This window comes from Biomphalaria glabrata, chromosome 4 (genome assembly GCF_947242115.1).
Source record: "Biomphalaria glabrata chromosome 4, xgBioGlab47.1, whole genome shotgun sequence".
Lineage (NCBI taxonomy): Eukaryota > Metazoa > Mollusca > Gastropoda > Planorbidae > Biomphalaria > Biomphalaria glabrata.
The window spans coordinates 36,211,959-36,227,770 of record NC_074714.1 but is presented as its reverse complement, the minus strand read 5'-3'; the positions used below and the strand labels follow the sequence as shown (position 1 = coordinate 36,227,770).

General features: G+C 37.5%; 2 protein-coding genes across 2 annotated transcripts; both read right to left on the bottom strand.

Annotated features, from left to right (window-relative positions):
* Window positions 1-2,941: 2,941 nt before the first annotated feature.
* On the bottom strand, window positions 2,942-8,734 carry LOC106052355 (peptidoglycan-recognition protein SC2-like). The gene is made up of 4 exons (XM_013207732.2): window positions 8,594-8,734; window positions 8,205-8,387; window positions 4,526-4,639; window positions 2,942-3,234 (listed from the first exon to the last, which is right to left on the bottom strand). Exons 1-4 carry the CDS (start codon window positions 8,640-8,642, stop codon window positions 3,029-3,031), a joined length of 552 nt encoding a protein of 183 aa, XP_013063186.1. The 5' UTR covers window positions 8,643-8,734; the 3' UTR covers window positions 2,942-3,028.
* A 2,570-nt stretch (window positions 8,735-11,304) lies between these two features.
* Window positions 11,305-15,212, bottom strand: LOC106051796 (peptidoglycan-recognition protein SC2-like). The gene is made up of 4 exons (XM_013207002.2): window positions 15,055-15,212; window positions 14,244-14,429; window positions 12,658-12,771; window positions 11,305-11,524 (listed from the first exon to the last, which is right to left on the bottom strand). Exons 1-4 carry the CDS (start codon window positions 15,107-15,109, stop codon window positions 11,325-11,327), a joined length of 555 nt encoding a protein of 184 aa, XP_013062456.1. The 5' UTR covers window positions 15,110-15,212; the 3' UTR covers window positions 11,305-11,324.
* Between the last annotated feature and the right edge of the window lie 600 nt (window positions 15,213-15,812).

Genomic DNA, 15,812 nt, shown 5'->3' with positions numbered 1-15,812 from the left:
AATCCTTTCGATCTTTTCGATCTTTTCTCATGTCAACATTGTAAACATGGCTTAGATCCATAAATACTATAACTTTAATAGAGTCGGACAACTTTATTTTTTTTAGGGTCTTAAGTTTGTTTTAGGGCTACAATACATACACTACGGTCTAAGTTAGTGCCCAAGAAACATTCCTGCCAAGTTTTATCACATACATACATACGCCAAACATTCTACTTTATAGTATAAGATATAGATATACATATATACATATACCGCTTTCAGAACTTTCTATCTGTTGTACAGATAATGTAAAGGTCATCAGTTTCTAAGGTTAAAGGCTAATGAGAGTTTCGTGTGGCCAGCACAAAAACCAACGTAATTAAAGTCAGGTACCCATTTGAACTGGGTGGAATGATGGAATCGGGGTTGGAGTCAGTGGGACAAGGGTGTTTAAAAGGTGGCCGTTTTAATGTGTCTAGGGGGTTTTAGAGTTTGTGAATCCACACTTGCACAAATTTACATGCAGGCACAACATTAGAAAGACAGGCAACAAATACTTAAATATATATATATATATGGACAACTGGCGATGGACACAAGAAAAACGGGTCGTTCCCACCTCCGGTATGTGGATGTAATCAAACGAGACCTTAAAACGGTGTACATCGATGTTGACTGCTGAGAAGACATAGTCTTAGACTGCACTATTTGGTGAAAAAACATTGGTCTCATCTCTGAAAAACAAAAGCATGACAGACGAAACATGGCTGGCGTCTCTACCACATCTCACCAGAAGAGTGCTCTACAGTCATATCAAAAAATAACTGCTCTACTAGATGAGCTGCGGCTGAATGAGGCCAACAATAAATTCTAGAATTAGATTTTGGCTATTGTGAGGTGACGTTGAGTATAAATTATAAATCTTTTTATTTCACCTATTTTCTAAGTTGTTGTTTTTTTGACACAAAAAATAAAGTTCCTCTTTCAGACCATGCTGTCTATAGGGCAGATGTTGTAAAGGTCATCTTTTTCTGTAGCACACGGTTAACAGGGGTGTCATATTGCCAGCACAACGACCAATCGCCATTACTTTTCCCCAACTAATATCAGGTACCCATTAGAGCTGGGTGGACTCAGAGGCGCCCTAAAGATCCCGGAATTAAAAATCCCAGTCTTCACCAGGATTTGAACCCGTGACCCTCCTGTTTAGAACCCAGAAGCTTTATCACGCAACCACCTCCCATATTTGGCACAGTCATCTCGTGTTATGGCACGATTAGGAATTAATTATTTGTTTCGGAAATAGTTAAAGTTCTGACTTAGAAACAATGACGTGACTAGTAAAAACAAGAATAGGTTTTAGAGATAGAACGAAATATCAGCTGACGTAAACAGACTACTTCCAGCCTGAAGTTCCAGGACGCCTAAGAGATAGGAAGACTTGTTTAGCCAGTTAGCTGACATTCGAAGGTTCCCTTCATCGTTGTTAAACGTCTTGTCCGACATTCAGTATCAGCGTCGACTAAATTATATAGAATGTTCGGCCTTTCGACAGTGTTCTTGGATTTCGTGGAGTGTTACCTCCGTTTTTGTTATTTGCATTAGACACCGCGGAAGCGCCTAACACTCGACATTAATGTAAACAAATGTTTCGGACACATTTTGTCTTCTTCTCGAAATATCCCATCCGAACGAGGTAACACGTAATCTCATGTAGAGTGGCTTGCCCCCAAGATTAACAGTGAAACCTATCCGATCTGGTAACCACTGAGTCATTTCAGATACAGAACTAGTACTTTGGTCCTTCCAATGCTTCAGAGCATGCAAAGGCCAAATTGGCTTTTTTTTAATGTTTTTTTTTTAATTCATTTATTTATTTACCAACTGATTACTTTTGTTCAGTTTAGGCTTATGGCGAACGTATTTAATATCATTAGAAATTAGAATTTAAGAAAACCACTTGATTGATTTTAAAAAATTGTATAGGAAGAACGTTTTTAAATGTAAATGTTTACTAAATAATATGGAAACAAATAAATTATAATATATTGTTATAAACCTGGTGGTGCACAGATGGGGGTAGTGGTGTGAGTGTAGTCAGCCGACGCAAATCGCCCCAGGCCAGCACTAGACGAGCGGTCAACCGTGATGAGTTACGATGGTCAGCCGAGTCGAGTGTCAACACGGCGGTTCGGGAAGGATCAACGGCGGTTCGTGAACAGAGCTCAGAAGCGTCACGAGAGTTGTAGTCATCTGACCACCTAGAAACGTCGAGAGGCGTTCTGTCCTGTTCGAGAAGGCCAGTAGGGACCCTATATAAGAGCGGAGGTATCGCAGTCAAGACGGTCGAGAAAAGGGGCTCATTACAGCAAGGTTCACGGCAGGGGTTCAGAGCCCGGTTCACTACAGTCCGGTCGACTACAGCACAGTTCAGCGGTGTGAGTCTGTACGGAGCATTACGACGGTTCAGTGCGGAGTACTGTCAAGTACAGTTGAGACGGCTGGCGTCTTGATCTTGGTCTGCGATCGAGTCCGACACAACGAGCCTAGTGTGTGAAGTCAGTCCTGAACTGTTGAACCCAGTGCAAGCCCGGAACGAGACGGAGAGGCCAGTGCAAGAGTTGATACTGCGGAACAGTGTTATCGGAGAGATATTTGTACAGTGTACATGTTGCCAATTGTACAGTATTGGCTGTTATTTATTCAACTATTAAAGTGTTACGTTACTTTGGAGCCCTGGGTTGTCAAGTTCTTTAAGTTGGTGGTGTATGGTGCAGTTTGCAGAGAGCCTGGATAGTAAGATTCGTAACAATATATATAGAGAGAGCTTATTATTATCAAATATATTCGCTTTTTCAATTAGCCTCTGATTATCCAAGTGACAGGAACCCTTTCATTTTGGCCTTAGGATTTTGTCTTTTTAACTAGTTAAAAAATGAGTCGATGTTGAAAGCAGAGGTCCTATGATACGTGCAAGATGTAATTGAGAAGAATAATTGAAAATAATTTCTATGTCATAAAGATCGCCGACACGCTATTCTGTCCTTTAATAATGAGACCATTGCTTGATCGCATTCCAAAACATTGTACCAGGACACTCGGTATTTTGTCCGGGCATGTCCCGATGGCCTCTTAGGGTGTAGCCCTGTTTGATCTTCCCTAGCTGGACACCGCAGTCGATTAAGTCTCTGACCGCTTGCTGGGCAGCTGCAGTGGGCATGTGGCTTGTGAACGTACCCACCAAGCAGAAACATGGACGGAATTGATACAGATATAATAGAGTGCGAATGGATCAATGGATGGATGGATGGATGGATGGATATGTAGATGGGTGGGTGGATAAATATAAGGTTAAACTGATGTATGAGTGTTGAGATGGTGAGGTTTATAGGCCATCAATGATTATTGTAGTAAAACTAGGCTGACTGTTAAATATGCTTTTCCCATGACTGTCACGCCATGATTTTGTCAGGCCATGGTTTGTCACGTCATGATTTTGTCAGGTCCTGATTTGTCATGTCATGATTTTGTCAGGCCATGATTTGTCACGTCATGATTTTGTCAGGCCATGATTTGTCACGTCATGATTTTGTCAGGCCATGATTTGTCACGTCATGATTTTGTCAGGTCCTGATTTGTTACGTCATGATTTTGTCAGGTCCTGATTTGTCATGTCATGATTTTGTCAGGCCATGATTTGTCACGTCATGATTTTGTCAGGCCATGATTTGTCACGTCATGATTTTGTCAGGCCATGATTTGTCACGTCATGATTTTGTCAGGTCCTGATTTGTTACGTCATGATTTTGTCAGGCCAAGATTAATCACGTCATGATTTTGTCAGGTCCTGATTTGCCACGTCATGATTTTGTCAGGTCCTGATTTGTCACGTCATGATTTTGTCAGGTCCTGATTTGTCACGTCATGATTTTGTCAGGCCATGATTTGTCACGTCATGATTTTGTCAGGCCATGATTTGTCACGTCATGATTTTGTCAGGTCCTGATTTGTTACGTCATGATTTTGTCAGGTCCTGATTTGTCATGTCATGATTTTGTCAGGCCATGATTTGTCACGTCATGATTTTGTCAGGCCATGATTTGTCACGTCATGATTTTGTCAGGCCATGATTTGTCACGTCATGATTTTGTCAGGTCCTGATTTGTTACGTCATGATTTTGTCAGGCCAAGATTAATCACGTCATGATTTTGTCAGGTCCTGATTTGCCACGTCATGATTTTGTCAGGTCCTGATTTGTCACGTCATGATTTTGTCAGGTCCTGATTTGTCACGTCATGATTTTGTCAGGCCATGATTTGTCACGTCATGATTTTGTCAGGTCATGATTTGTCACGTCATGATTTTTTCAGGCCATGAGTTAAATAAAAATGTTCTTGAAATAAAAATCATACATTATTATTTTTTTAATCGATTATCATAAATACACTATGTGTTATTTTGGCCTTTAAACAGAGCTTCGATGCTCACTATTGCTTTTACTGCTGTAGTTCTATGTCCTTAGAACATATTTTGTGTACTCACCATAGCCAACACTGTTGTAGTTCAATGTATGGGCCCCAACTCTATCCCATCCACGGCCCTCAAAAACAGAGCCGTCACCACCAATGACATAAGTGTAACCGATGTCAGGCCAGCCTGAAAGAATGGCGAAATATATTTGACTTTTATAAGACACACAAGCCATGTAATTATTAAGACATTTGTTCTCTAAAGGATTTGAAAAGTCAGATTTAAAGTTATATTAATTTTGTATATGTTGTGGGCGGTCTTTGACTTGTAGCACCAAACTGCTGGTAAACAGCTAAACCGCTGTATAATAGCTTAACTTTAAAAAATTGAAATATGTTGAATAACTTCTTTGCTAACTATACAATGTTTGTTTTTTTTTACAATATAAACAAATTTAACTTAAGATAAATCAATGTACTAGACAGTAGTTATAATATAAAATGATATACTGAACAAAATATAGCTCGCTACAATAAGATTCAATAACACGTCTTTTCAGTCTTTTCAATCTCGCGTTCAAGAGTGGTCTGTCCTTACACCGATGACCACAATGCCATTTATCTTGCATTATTCACAGCCAATCGCTAACCTTTTCCCGTCGTCACAATAGAACAGGGGCGTAGCTAGGGATTTGGGGGCATGGTGGGATTGACCTCTTTGGGGACCCCGTGCATTTTATATTGGAAATCATGACATGAGATCATGTACGCATCATTTTGCAGAAAGCATGAGAGGGTACTAATTTCTTCAGCAGCTTCCCGTATATGCAGTCCAGACTTTTGTAGTTTCTTCTGAACTATATTAATTGGGCGCAGGAGCTTTGACCAGAATTCCAGATAGGTAAAAAATTCTTAATTTCCACTGCATGAAGAAGATTCTGTGCACTGCTTCTAGTGACCATTCTTTCAGTTCTTGATTCAGAAAGTTTCTCCAATAGCTTGACTTTGTCGAGATGCAAGGAAACTGCCGACGTAGCTTCTTCTCTTGTATTACTTTTTTTTTAACCCCCGGCTTCATCTTCTTTCAGTTTGGCCCATCACTGAAGTTAATTTGAAAAAAAAGTTGAACAATTCATGTACAGTTCCTAAAAAGGTGACAATTGTTGGATCTATCTCAACAGAATGAAAAGCTGCCAGGTTGAGAGAGTGATTATCACAGTTCAGAAATGTTGCCTTTGAATTTATGTCTAACAGACGTATCCGCAGGCCAGACAGAAGGCCACTCATTCTGGTTGTATTATCATAGGTTCAACCTCTGCGGCACGCTGTTTTGTAGCCCCACTCTGGCAAACTCGACATGGGGGAGGTTCCCATTGAAAGAATAACATTTTTTTAATTTCACAAATAAAAAATATGCCATGATTGTGAAATTTCCTCTGACGAAGAGACATACATTAAGGGTTTTTTTAAATTCATTTTCCCACCCTTGCAATTCACTCTTTTATCACTCTATAAGAACAGTTTTTTTGTTTGTTTTTTTTATTTAGGACAACATGTGTCCATTGGATTGAGGAAAGATGAATAGAGGGGTAATAACTCGAGTGTGAAGTTTTCTTCTGAAATTATAGAAGCCAAACCCGAATAATGGACAATTCTAGCATTATTAAGAATAATTATTGGATCTGTTATACACAATTCTGTACATTTTTCTTCAAGGTTAATTAGCATAACCTTAATATACTCGCCATTAAAATCTAGTATTAGTAACAAAGAGAGAAATATTTTTAGTTCTTGCTGCACATGTTTGATCTCTTGTGAGAGGGAAAGAAATCGCCAACATGTCTATTTTTGCGTTTTAAAATTTAAAACTAACTTAAAAAACTTTGATCTGTGGGAAAAAAATATTTTTAAAATGTCAACAATGTCAAGTGGGGGCCCGGGGGATCTTCAAGTTCTCCCCCCATCCCCCCACCCTAACTACGCTACTGCAATAGAAACACACACACACACACTCACACCATAACAGTATAGTAATGTGTCCTGATATAACTTTGTGACATTCGAATATAGGAAACAATCTCCACCCACATATTCCCCCATTAAAAATGCAAAATATGCCTAGGTCTTGAGAATCAGAAATTTGATATGATAAGTAAAACGTAATAGAACAAAGCAACACAGGCATAAAATGTACTCCGCCAGAGTGAGCCATGAAAACCTACGACTTAACATAGTTTAAATCACTGATTAACATGCAGGACTAAAGGGACACATAGATTCACGCAGGACGTAATTATCTTCACTTTTGAAATATCGTCTATAATTTATAAGCTAAGATAATATAAGAATATATATATATATATATATATATATATATATATATATATATATACATATATATATATATATATATATATATATATATATATATATATATCAATTAGAAGAAAATATGTTCCTCAACAATTACAAAAACAAAGGTTTGTTGTGTTAGTTGTTTTTTTTTGACAATAAATAGATATTTTATCTATGGTGGATAAAAATATAAGTAGCTTGCTTTTTAGTGTAGCAGGTGTTTATCCTAAAAGATGTTTTGGTGCACTATGTTTGTCAAATGTTTTACACGTTTCTGATATTCTTTCAGAGTTGAAGATAAAATACTTCTTAGTCAAAACTTCCCGCAGGACGACGGGGGATGGCAGTGAGCATGGTGATGATATGAACCCGGGACAGTCCGAAAGACAGTTAAGCGCACATACTGCCATCAACATGAAGGTAATACAGAATCGAATTGCCTAAGCTCATCTGTTTGCAGCTCTATTTGTTGAGTTGACTTTATTGAACTTCAATGTCGCGTCCTAGACAGAGTCTAGTTGATCATGAAATAAGAATGCTAATCAATTATCCAGCTTCAAAAGTTATAAGACTTCTAAAAAGATTCAAAGTTACTGGAAGATCGTAGAATGATGTTTGAATAAAGTGGAAGTAGCAGACAACAAGAAAATATTTTTTTAAATATTTTTAAGAAACAAACAAATTATAAAATGTGTACTTGTATCAATTAGTCTGCATCAGTCATGTAATAAAATTTGTAATAAATCTAAAGCAGTTATAAAATAATTTTTAAAAAGGGGGAAAACGACCTGAATTCGAACTCGTGGCTCAAGCCTTCCCAGGCTTTTCAAGCCAACACGGTAACCACTCTGCTAGTGGAGATCTTATGAAATTGTATAGTTATCTATTGTTTCTATAGTCTCGACCTAGTTTTCAGGTTTGTGTTCACTAAGACGCATGACCTATAAAATGGGACTAATTCAGCTTATACCACCACAAAATAATTTATTAACAATAGTTAATTAAGTAATTTTTTTTTTAAATTTATTCTTGTGTTGTCAGGTAAAAGAAATAATTGTGCGAAATTTCAGTGTGAGATTTGAGATTGGGTAAGGGAGAAATCACCAGATAGACAGACAGACTGACAGAGTGGGTTGATGTAAGCTTGGTAAAAATACATGTGATGATAAAGCAGCGTTCACACTTCCCAACTGACCGTTTTCTTCATTTCCCCCACGATACTTTCTTAGTAAAAGTGCTAATAGGTTCATAGTCAACTAACATTTCAGAATTTAAGAAAGATACAAATCAAGCCCCAATTATTTTTATATTGTTCTACCACATGTAAATACTTTGATGAATGTGTGTCTTAGTGACCATGAGACAATGAGTGTTAATTTTTGAACAGTTTTCTTTACCATGTGTGTCCATGTGATAATTCTGGAAAGCCTTCACCTGAGCCTGGCAGCTAGCCCTATCATGACAGTCAGGTCCTGCTGAATGGTGAATGAAAGCGTATTGCACTGGGTTGGTCAAGAACCATTCACCATTCGGTGGCCTAGCGCCCCACTCGGCTCTAGTGATGATATGAGGACACGCCCCTGTAGGACGAGCAATGAAAGCAGACAAAAACATTCTTCTTTAAAAAGTCAAACTCCTTTCTACATTTTTAAATACCAGTAAATACGTATCTTTTTTCTCAATGTTTAGATATCAAATAGCAAAACCTTTATATTATTGACAAGCATTGATGTTGAGAATAAACATTTTCCCTAGAACTAGAACAGAAAGAAATAGGATTCTTTACCATAAACATGAGTAATGTGCACTAAAAGTACAACAGCTAATCCAAACATTCTAACAGGACGTGTTAATTCAAAACAACGTTAGAAAAAAATCTTTCTTATATAATACAGAGATTAGCTTTTGATTTGAAAAGAAAAATGAGATACATAGATCTATGTCGCTGATAGTGTGTTAAGGTTAAACATCTGTTTCAATTCTCATTGTCTGAGTGTTAATGCTTTTGTCTTTGAGTATATCTGACTCTTGGTATTAATTTATTAATACAGCTACAATGTTAGCCTTGGGTTACTGTAGAAAGAAAAAAAAGTTCTGAAGTAATTTTATTATTAGGCCTTTATTAATACCATTTCTTGTACTTACAAAACCTGCTCAAAAATGTTTTCTTTGGTATACTTCGCTAGTTGTGTGCTAATCTTTCTACGCTATCCCGAAATGCTAAATTCAAGGAAAGTAGCATAGGTCCTGTTTATTTTTGAAAACACCTATTTTAATCAGTTTTGATTTTTAAAAAACACAATATTATAGTTCAGCAGCCCTCGAAAGGGAGGAAATCTGCCGTTAGTTTTCTGTGGTCTGTCGGTCCATCCGTCCGTCTCGTATGTTAAAATCTCAAAAACTAAAAAAGCAATTGAAAATGTCTGGCTGAGAGGCAAAGACTACTTGGTTATCTTTCTATCTGTCTGTCTAACTCTGTATGTCTGTCTGGTAAAATGTTTGAACATTTTTTTTCTGCCATTTCCCAAATAAAAAAAAGTAACCAATTATTTAATTATTTGGTGATTTCTCATTTTGTTTGATATCGAAATAAATTGAATAACATCTTCCCAATGACAGATGTGGATGTATATATGGATTTAATCCCCTTATCTCGTTTAATACGAATTTTTTAAAAAAGATTTGAACCATAGCACACTGACAATGTTAATGATTACGCTGTACAATCAAAAATCGAAATCTGAGGTCTTAATATTTGCAGCTTAAAAAAAGTTTTCATTCAATGGCTACGTTTTTTTTTTGGTTAAATACATTAGACCTTTTACAAAGCTTGTCTCACTCTGTCTGTCTGTTAAAAAGTTTGTACACGTTATTTCTTCCACACCCAATCTCTACCTGACAACACAAGAATCAATTTAAAAAAAAAAAACTAACCCTATCTCAAACAATGGAAAGAAATTGTTCTTGACTGAAGTGGTGGTATAAGCTGAATTAGTCCCCTTTGTAGGTTGACGCTAGTCTAAATTAAAACAAACAATATATAACTATACAATCTTGTTTAGAAATAAGTACCTCACTAACAGAGTGGTTAGCACGTAGGCCCAGGGAGGCGTGAGCCAAAAGTACGACTTCAGGTCGTACACCTTTTTTTTTTTCGTAAATGCTTTTAAAAACCAATTACAGTAAAATCCACCCAGATTTTCCTTTCTGTCTCCCCCCCCCCCTTTCCATTTTCCAACTGGTCCAGGTAAGTGACAGGCTCATAAAGTAGTGAGAAAGCTAAAAGCTTGAAATAGCGCTAAACAAAATCCATTGGTGAAAATATTTCTAATCGAAGAGATGTATTGTTGTTAGTCTAGATCTATTACAAATTTAATTACATGACTGATCCAAACTAATTGATACAATGACACTTAACACCTTTACCGATCATTAGTCTGTTGAACCGTAGTGGTACCACATAAGATCTGTCAATGTCTTTCTCCATTACTCTCCGTCCTTTGCCTTAGTTAGAGTTTCATGCAATGACAGGCCAGTTCGTTCTTTGATGTTGTCTTCCCATCGCTTACTCTGTCTTCCTCTTCTTCTTCCTGGTAGTATTCCCTAAAAGAAAGTCTTTGCGAGCTCTAGGACCTTGTGATGTGGCCATAGAGTTTGAGTTTAAGTTTTTTGACAGTGGTTAGCAGGTCATCGTGGGGGCTAACTGCTGTATCAAGCCAGTTTCTAATCTCTTCATTCGTGCTGTGGTCTTTGTAAGTGACACCTAGGATCTTTCTGTAACATCTTAGTTCCATTGTAAGGATCCTCTTCTCGAGATCTGCAGCCAGCGTCCAAGATTCGAATGCATTTAAGAATGTGGCCGTGACCTTGGAGCGCATCAGTCTTATTTTTGTGTCAAGGGCTATGCCTTTGTCTGCCCAGATTGTTTTGCAAGTGCTGCTGTAGACTGTGCAGTTCTGGCCAAAAGTTCAGGTTTGGTTCCTTCCTTTGTAAAAGCTTTGTTTGTTGTTGTTGTTGTTATTATTGTTGTTGTTGTTTTAAGTATTTTTTTTTCTTGTTTAATCATAAAAATACATAATTTTCAAACAATATCTTAGTTTAGTAGAAGGCCTATTAGCTATTAATATTATCGATAGGGGCACCGTATCAAGTATTATTTTTATAATGTTCATACATATAGCATTGTTACCAGTCAAAATAATGTGATAAAAAGTATAAACACCTGTATTATTTATTAATAGAAAACATGATATTTTCTTCAGTTAATGTGGATGTTGTATGCACATTTCTTGAAACAAGACTTATAGACAATGTATAGTAAGTATTCACTACAAGTGTACCTCATGCCCATGATTTAAAGTATTTGTTGAATGTCAAACAGACATAAAAGAAATAAAAATGTAAATTTTGATTAACTTGATTATGGAAACCCCCTTCGGAAAAAAAGTATGTATTAAACAGCAAGATTTAAAAAAAAAAAAACATCAAGAAATAGCCTTCAATCCATGAAGAGTTTATTAATAATGTGGCCAGGTCTTAATGAGATTGTAGAAGGCCGTTCCTGGACATTCGGTGGTACCCATGTCACGGTGACCCCTCAAGACGTAGTTGGCCTGGATGTGTCCCTGGGAGACACCGCAAGCAATCAGATCCTTCACAGCTTGCTGGGCAGCAGCGGTGGGGACCTTACTTGTGAAGGTGCCAATGAAGCAGAAACCTTGAAGAATACATTGAAAACAAACAAATAATTCTGTCATTTTAAAACTTGGGAGGAATGAAATGAAGACGAACACGAAAGGAGAGGTGAGAACTTATCTCGGTCAGTACTGTTGATTGGCAGGGGGGGGGGCATTATTATTGATGTTTATGGAAATCAAATTTAAAAAATGTCAACCCTGAATAAGTATCTAAGATAGCGGAGCTCAGAGTTTATTACTGAAAAAGAAAATTAACGCCGTATATTAAAAGCGTCTTCCAAAGAGGTCTAGTTACTTATTCCACATTTGTTAACATAGAGCTACACAGCGGCTACGCCGTGGATATGTTCTCAGGCTACATCTTGTTTATTTTGAATGGAACCCTCCACACTCTTTTTTAGCACTTTCAATAAAATGGGAAGCATTTTAATGGTGCCACTAACATACTTTGTAGCCCTTGAATTCTAGTATCACTTACGTTGAAATGGAATGGACCTCTATCTCTTTTTCTTCTATTTTCATGGATACCCCGCCTTCTATTTTTACACCCTCGAGTTGCATTGGATAGAACCGTTTTGTAATGCATCCCTCGAAAACACACTCTCAACCATATATAGTTTTTGCCCGTGAATTCTAGTATTACTTTTTTTTTTACACACGCATTCACGCATTCCTATTTTAGGGAAAAAGAAATAAAATATGCTTTAAAATTTGAAAAAAATACGGCAGTCTATTTTGTGTTAGTAAATATTTATATTTAAGCTTTATATATAAAATGCAAACTTTTAGAGAAATATTGAAAATAAAATACAAAGGCTTAATGGAAAGCTTGCGGTTTTTAGTGAATGGCGGCGTTAAGGCTGCTATCAAAACCGTGTCTTAGCTAGCTTCAGTAAAATGGAAGCTAACTTGTGCACGAAATTGTTTGCGAATCCGTACGGCAGTTAATGAAATCTTTTGATACATAAATCAGTCAGTGACTGAGTGGTATTTTGCGCTTATATTATAAGATTAAATGTAAAGCCTAATCAATAGACTCAAAGTAACATTTGAAAAAATGTTTTTCTTGTGTTCTGGTTATTAAATGAGAAAACCAGTTTCTTTAAGAGGTGATGAACCCTTCTGCCCCTGGGCAGCATATTGAACTATTTACCGTGTCCGACACTGTTGTAGCCTTGAGTGTGGGCGCCGACAACGTTCCATCCACGTCCCTCAAAAACGGAGCCATCTCCGCCGATGATGAAGCTGTAACCAATGTCAGACCAACCTAAAACCAGACAATAGAACTAGATTTAGTCATCAGAGAAACATCTTTCATTTCTAAGAGATAGAACAAAAGTAAGGAGTTGACTATTGAGAGTTGTGAGCGTTGAAACTGTCATCAGTAGGCTAGTCAATGAGTAAAGAACGAAACCTCGCATGGTGAGTCACGTGATTTCAGTTGTAACTTGCATAGTCAAAGGTTTACATTACATGTTTGAAGTATTGTTTAGGGGACTAAACATTTTGATTCTCCCTCTTATCTCTCGTCTCCATTCTATCTCCCTCTTCTTCGGCCTTTCTCTCTTTTCTCCCTCTTCTCTCTCTCTCTCTTGTCCTCCTCTCTTGTCCCACTTTTCTATTTTATCCCTTATTTTTCTCTTATACCTGTTTCATTTCTATATTTCTCTTTTTTCTCCCTCTTCCCCTCTCCCCTCTCTCTCTTCTCCCTTTTTTCTCTTCTATCTCTTCTCATTCTTCTCTCCTCCCTCTTCTCTTTTGCCCCTACCCTGAAAATATCTTTTCCCTCTTTTCTATATTCTCTCTCCTCCCTCCATCTTTTTCTTCTCTCTCCCCTTTCTCTTTTTGCTCTATTTCTTCTCTCTCTCACTCTTTTTTCACCCTTTTATTGTGGGTTACTTGTAAGATACGTAAATTGATTTTCATTGTTTCAATGAACTAAAAGCTCAGACATAACCACAATGAACTAAGCCCATACATAACCACAATGAACTAAACCCATACAAAACCACAATGAACTAAACCCACACATAACCACAATGAATTAAACCCACACATAACCACAATGAACTAAACCCAGACATAACCACAATGAACTAAGCCCACACATAACCACAATGAACGAAACCCACACATAACCACAGTGAACTAAGCCCACACATAACCACAATGAACGAAACCCACACATAACCACAATGAACTAAGCCCACACATAACCACAATGAACTAAACCCACACATAACCACAATGAACTATAACCACAATGAACTAAACCCAGACATAACCACAATGAACTAAGCCCACACATAACCACAATGAACGAAACCCACACATAACCACAATAAACTAAGCCAAGACATATCCACAATGAACTACACCCAGACATAACCACAATGAACTAAGGCCACACATAACAACAATGAACAAAGCCCAGACTTCATTACATTAAACTAAGCCCAAACACAGACATCAAATGTCCATTAAATTAAACTAAGCCCAAACATAGACAACACCAAATGTCCATTACATTAAACTAAGCCCAAACATAGACAACACCAAATGTCCATTAAATTAAACTAAGCCCAAACACAAACAACAGCAAATGTCCAGTAAATTAAACTAAGCCCAAACAAACACAACACCAAATGTCCATTACATTAAACTAAGCCCAAACAGAGACATCAAATGTCCATTAAATTAAACTAAGCCCAAACATAGACAACACCAAATGTCCATTACCGTGTGTATCCATGTGATAGTTCTGGAAACTCTTCACCTGAGCTTGACATGTCGCCCTGTCGTGGCACTCCGCCCCAGCTGAGTGGTGGATGAAGGAGTAGTGGACGGCTCCATTAATGTGTGTTGGGGTGCTGGATGGCTGTCTGGCCCCCCACTGAGCCCTCGTGATGATGGCGGGACAAGCACCTGTGTAACAAAGAAAGCGAAAGAGAAAATGAAAGCGTCAGGAAGTTGCATGTGTTTAAAATATCTGGAACAATGTCCAACCTGTTCATGTGCAAACAAAGTATTAGTTTGACGCACGTTTCTGTAACAACATATACACGCACAAGGGAAAAAAACACATGTATAAATATAAAGTAAAGTAAAGTCCACCCCCACCTTTCAGACCTTGCGATGATGATGTTAAGGTCATCTGTTTCTTTGGTCAACGGTTAACGAGTAGGGTGTCATGTGGCCAGCACAACTACCGACCGCCTTTACTTTCCCCAACTAAAGTCAGGTACCCATTAGAGACGGGTGAACTCAGGGGAGCCAAAAAAATCCCGAAATTCAAAATCTCAGTCTTCCCCGAGATTCGAACCCAGGACTCCAGGTTCGGAAGCCAAGCACTTAACCACATAGCCACTAACCCCCTGAATATATAGGTCCCTTATGGCTACTCTGTGTATAAGATATAAAGAATTATTGCATTTAAAAGGTTTTCGCAGAAAATATTCATTCTATATTATCATAAAGGCCGACTTGAAAAAGAACCGATGCATAAATGAACGAGCTTGACCAATGTCTAGATTGTCCGAGTCAAACTTACCGAACACAAGGCCCAACTGGGCGAAAGTGAAGACTACTACAATATGTTGAATCATTTCGGCCAGACTTGAATGATAATTGAAACAAATATGTCCACTTGATTATATCTCCTAATCAATTTGTTTTTTGGTTTCACGAAGAGACAAAAATAAACACTAATTTTTTTAAAAAAGTTAATCTATTTTTTTTTGTTGTCTGTGGGACGTGTGCAAAAATATAGTACAGTATTTATAGTTGGTCCAATTTAGCAATTTTGTATTAATTCACTTGTTTAAAAAAAACGCTGAATCAATAGTCACCATGGCTTCACAAATAACAAAATCCAATCAATGTATGTCTTTCCATGTTCACTTATTAAAGGAGAAGTTCCTACAGAACTATAGATCATTGAGTCCTAGTCCAAATGTTTGCTCATTTGTTTGTTTGTAAAATGTTTGACATGTTTCGGATAATCCTTCAGAGTTGAAGATAGTTTACTTCCTAGTTCAAACCTCCCGCAGGGATGGGAGCGGGCAGGGTTTGAACTTACGGCGCGCAAACCGCACCACCAGGTAGTCATTTCCTTTTTATAGTTGTGACAGCTATTGGGATATTACTTGAATGTTAACCTATATATTAGTAGACATTGAAACCCAAACAAAAACACAAGGACAAATAACAGGACCTGCCATTAGCTGGCCTAGAAGACATTTTTTTGTTCAGTTTTCTATTTCTAAGTTAACGCTTGAAAATTTAAGAACTTAAAAAATGTCTGATCTT

What these genes read in the sequence shown, in the direction of transcription:
- LOC106052355 (XM_013207732.2), bottom strand. Translation starts at nt 8,642, where the DNA reads ATGTTTGGATTAGCTGTTGTACTTTTAGTGCACATTACTCATGTTTAT. An exon ending in GCACATTACTCATGTTTATG is followed by an intron (nt 8,388 to 8,593) that starts GTAAAGAATCCT and finishes CTCGTCCTACAG; the next exon opens with GGGCGTGTCCTCATATCATC. An exon ending in TTATCACATGGACACACATG is followed by an intron (nt 4,640 to 8,204) that starts GTAAAGAAAACT and finishes CCATTCTTTCAG; the next exon opens with GCTGGCCTGACATCGGTTAC.
- LOC106051796 (XM_013207002.2), bottom strand. Translation starts at nt 15,109, where the DNA reads ATGATTCAACATATTGTAGTAGTCTTCACTTTCGCCCAGTTGGGCCTT. An exon ending in CTATCACATGGATACACACG is followed by an intron (nt 12,772 to 14,243) that starts GTAATGGACATT and finishes GTCTGGTTTTAG; the next exon opens with GTTGGTCTGACATTGGTTAC. An exon ending in CTACAACAGTGTCGGACACG is followed by an intron (nt 11,525 to 12,657) that starts GTAAATAGTTCA and finishes GTATTCTTCAAG; the next exon opens with GTTTCTGCTTCATTGGCACC.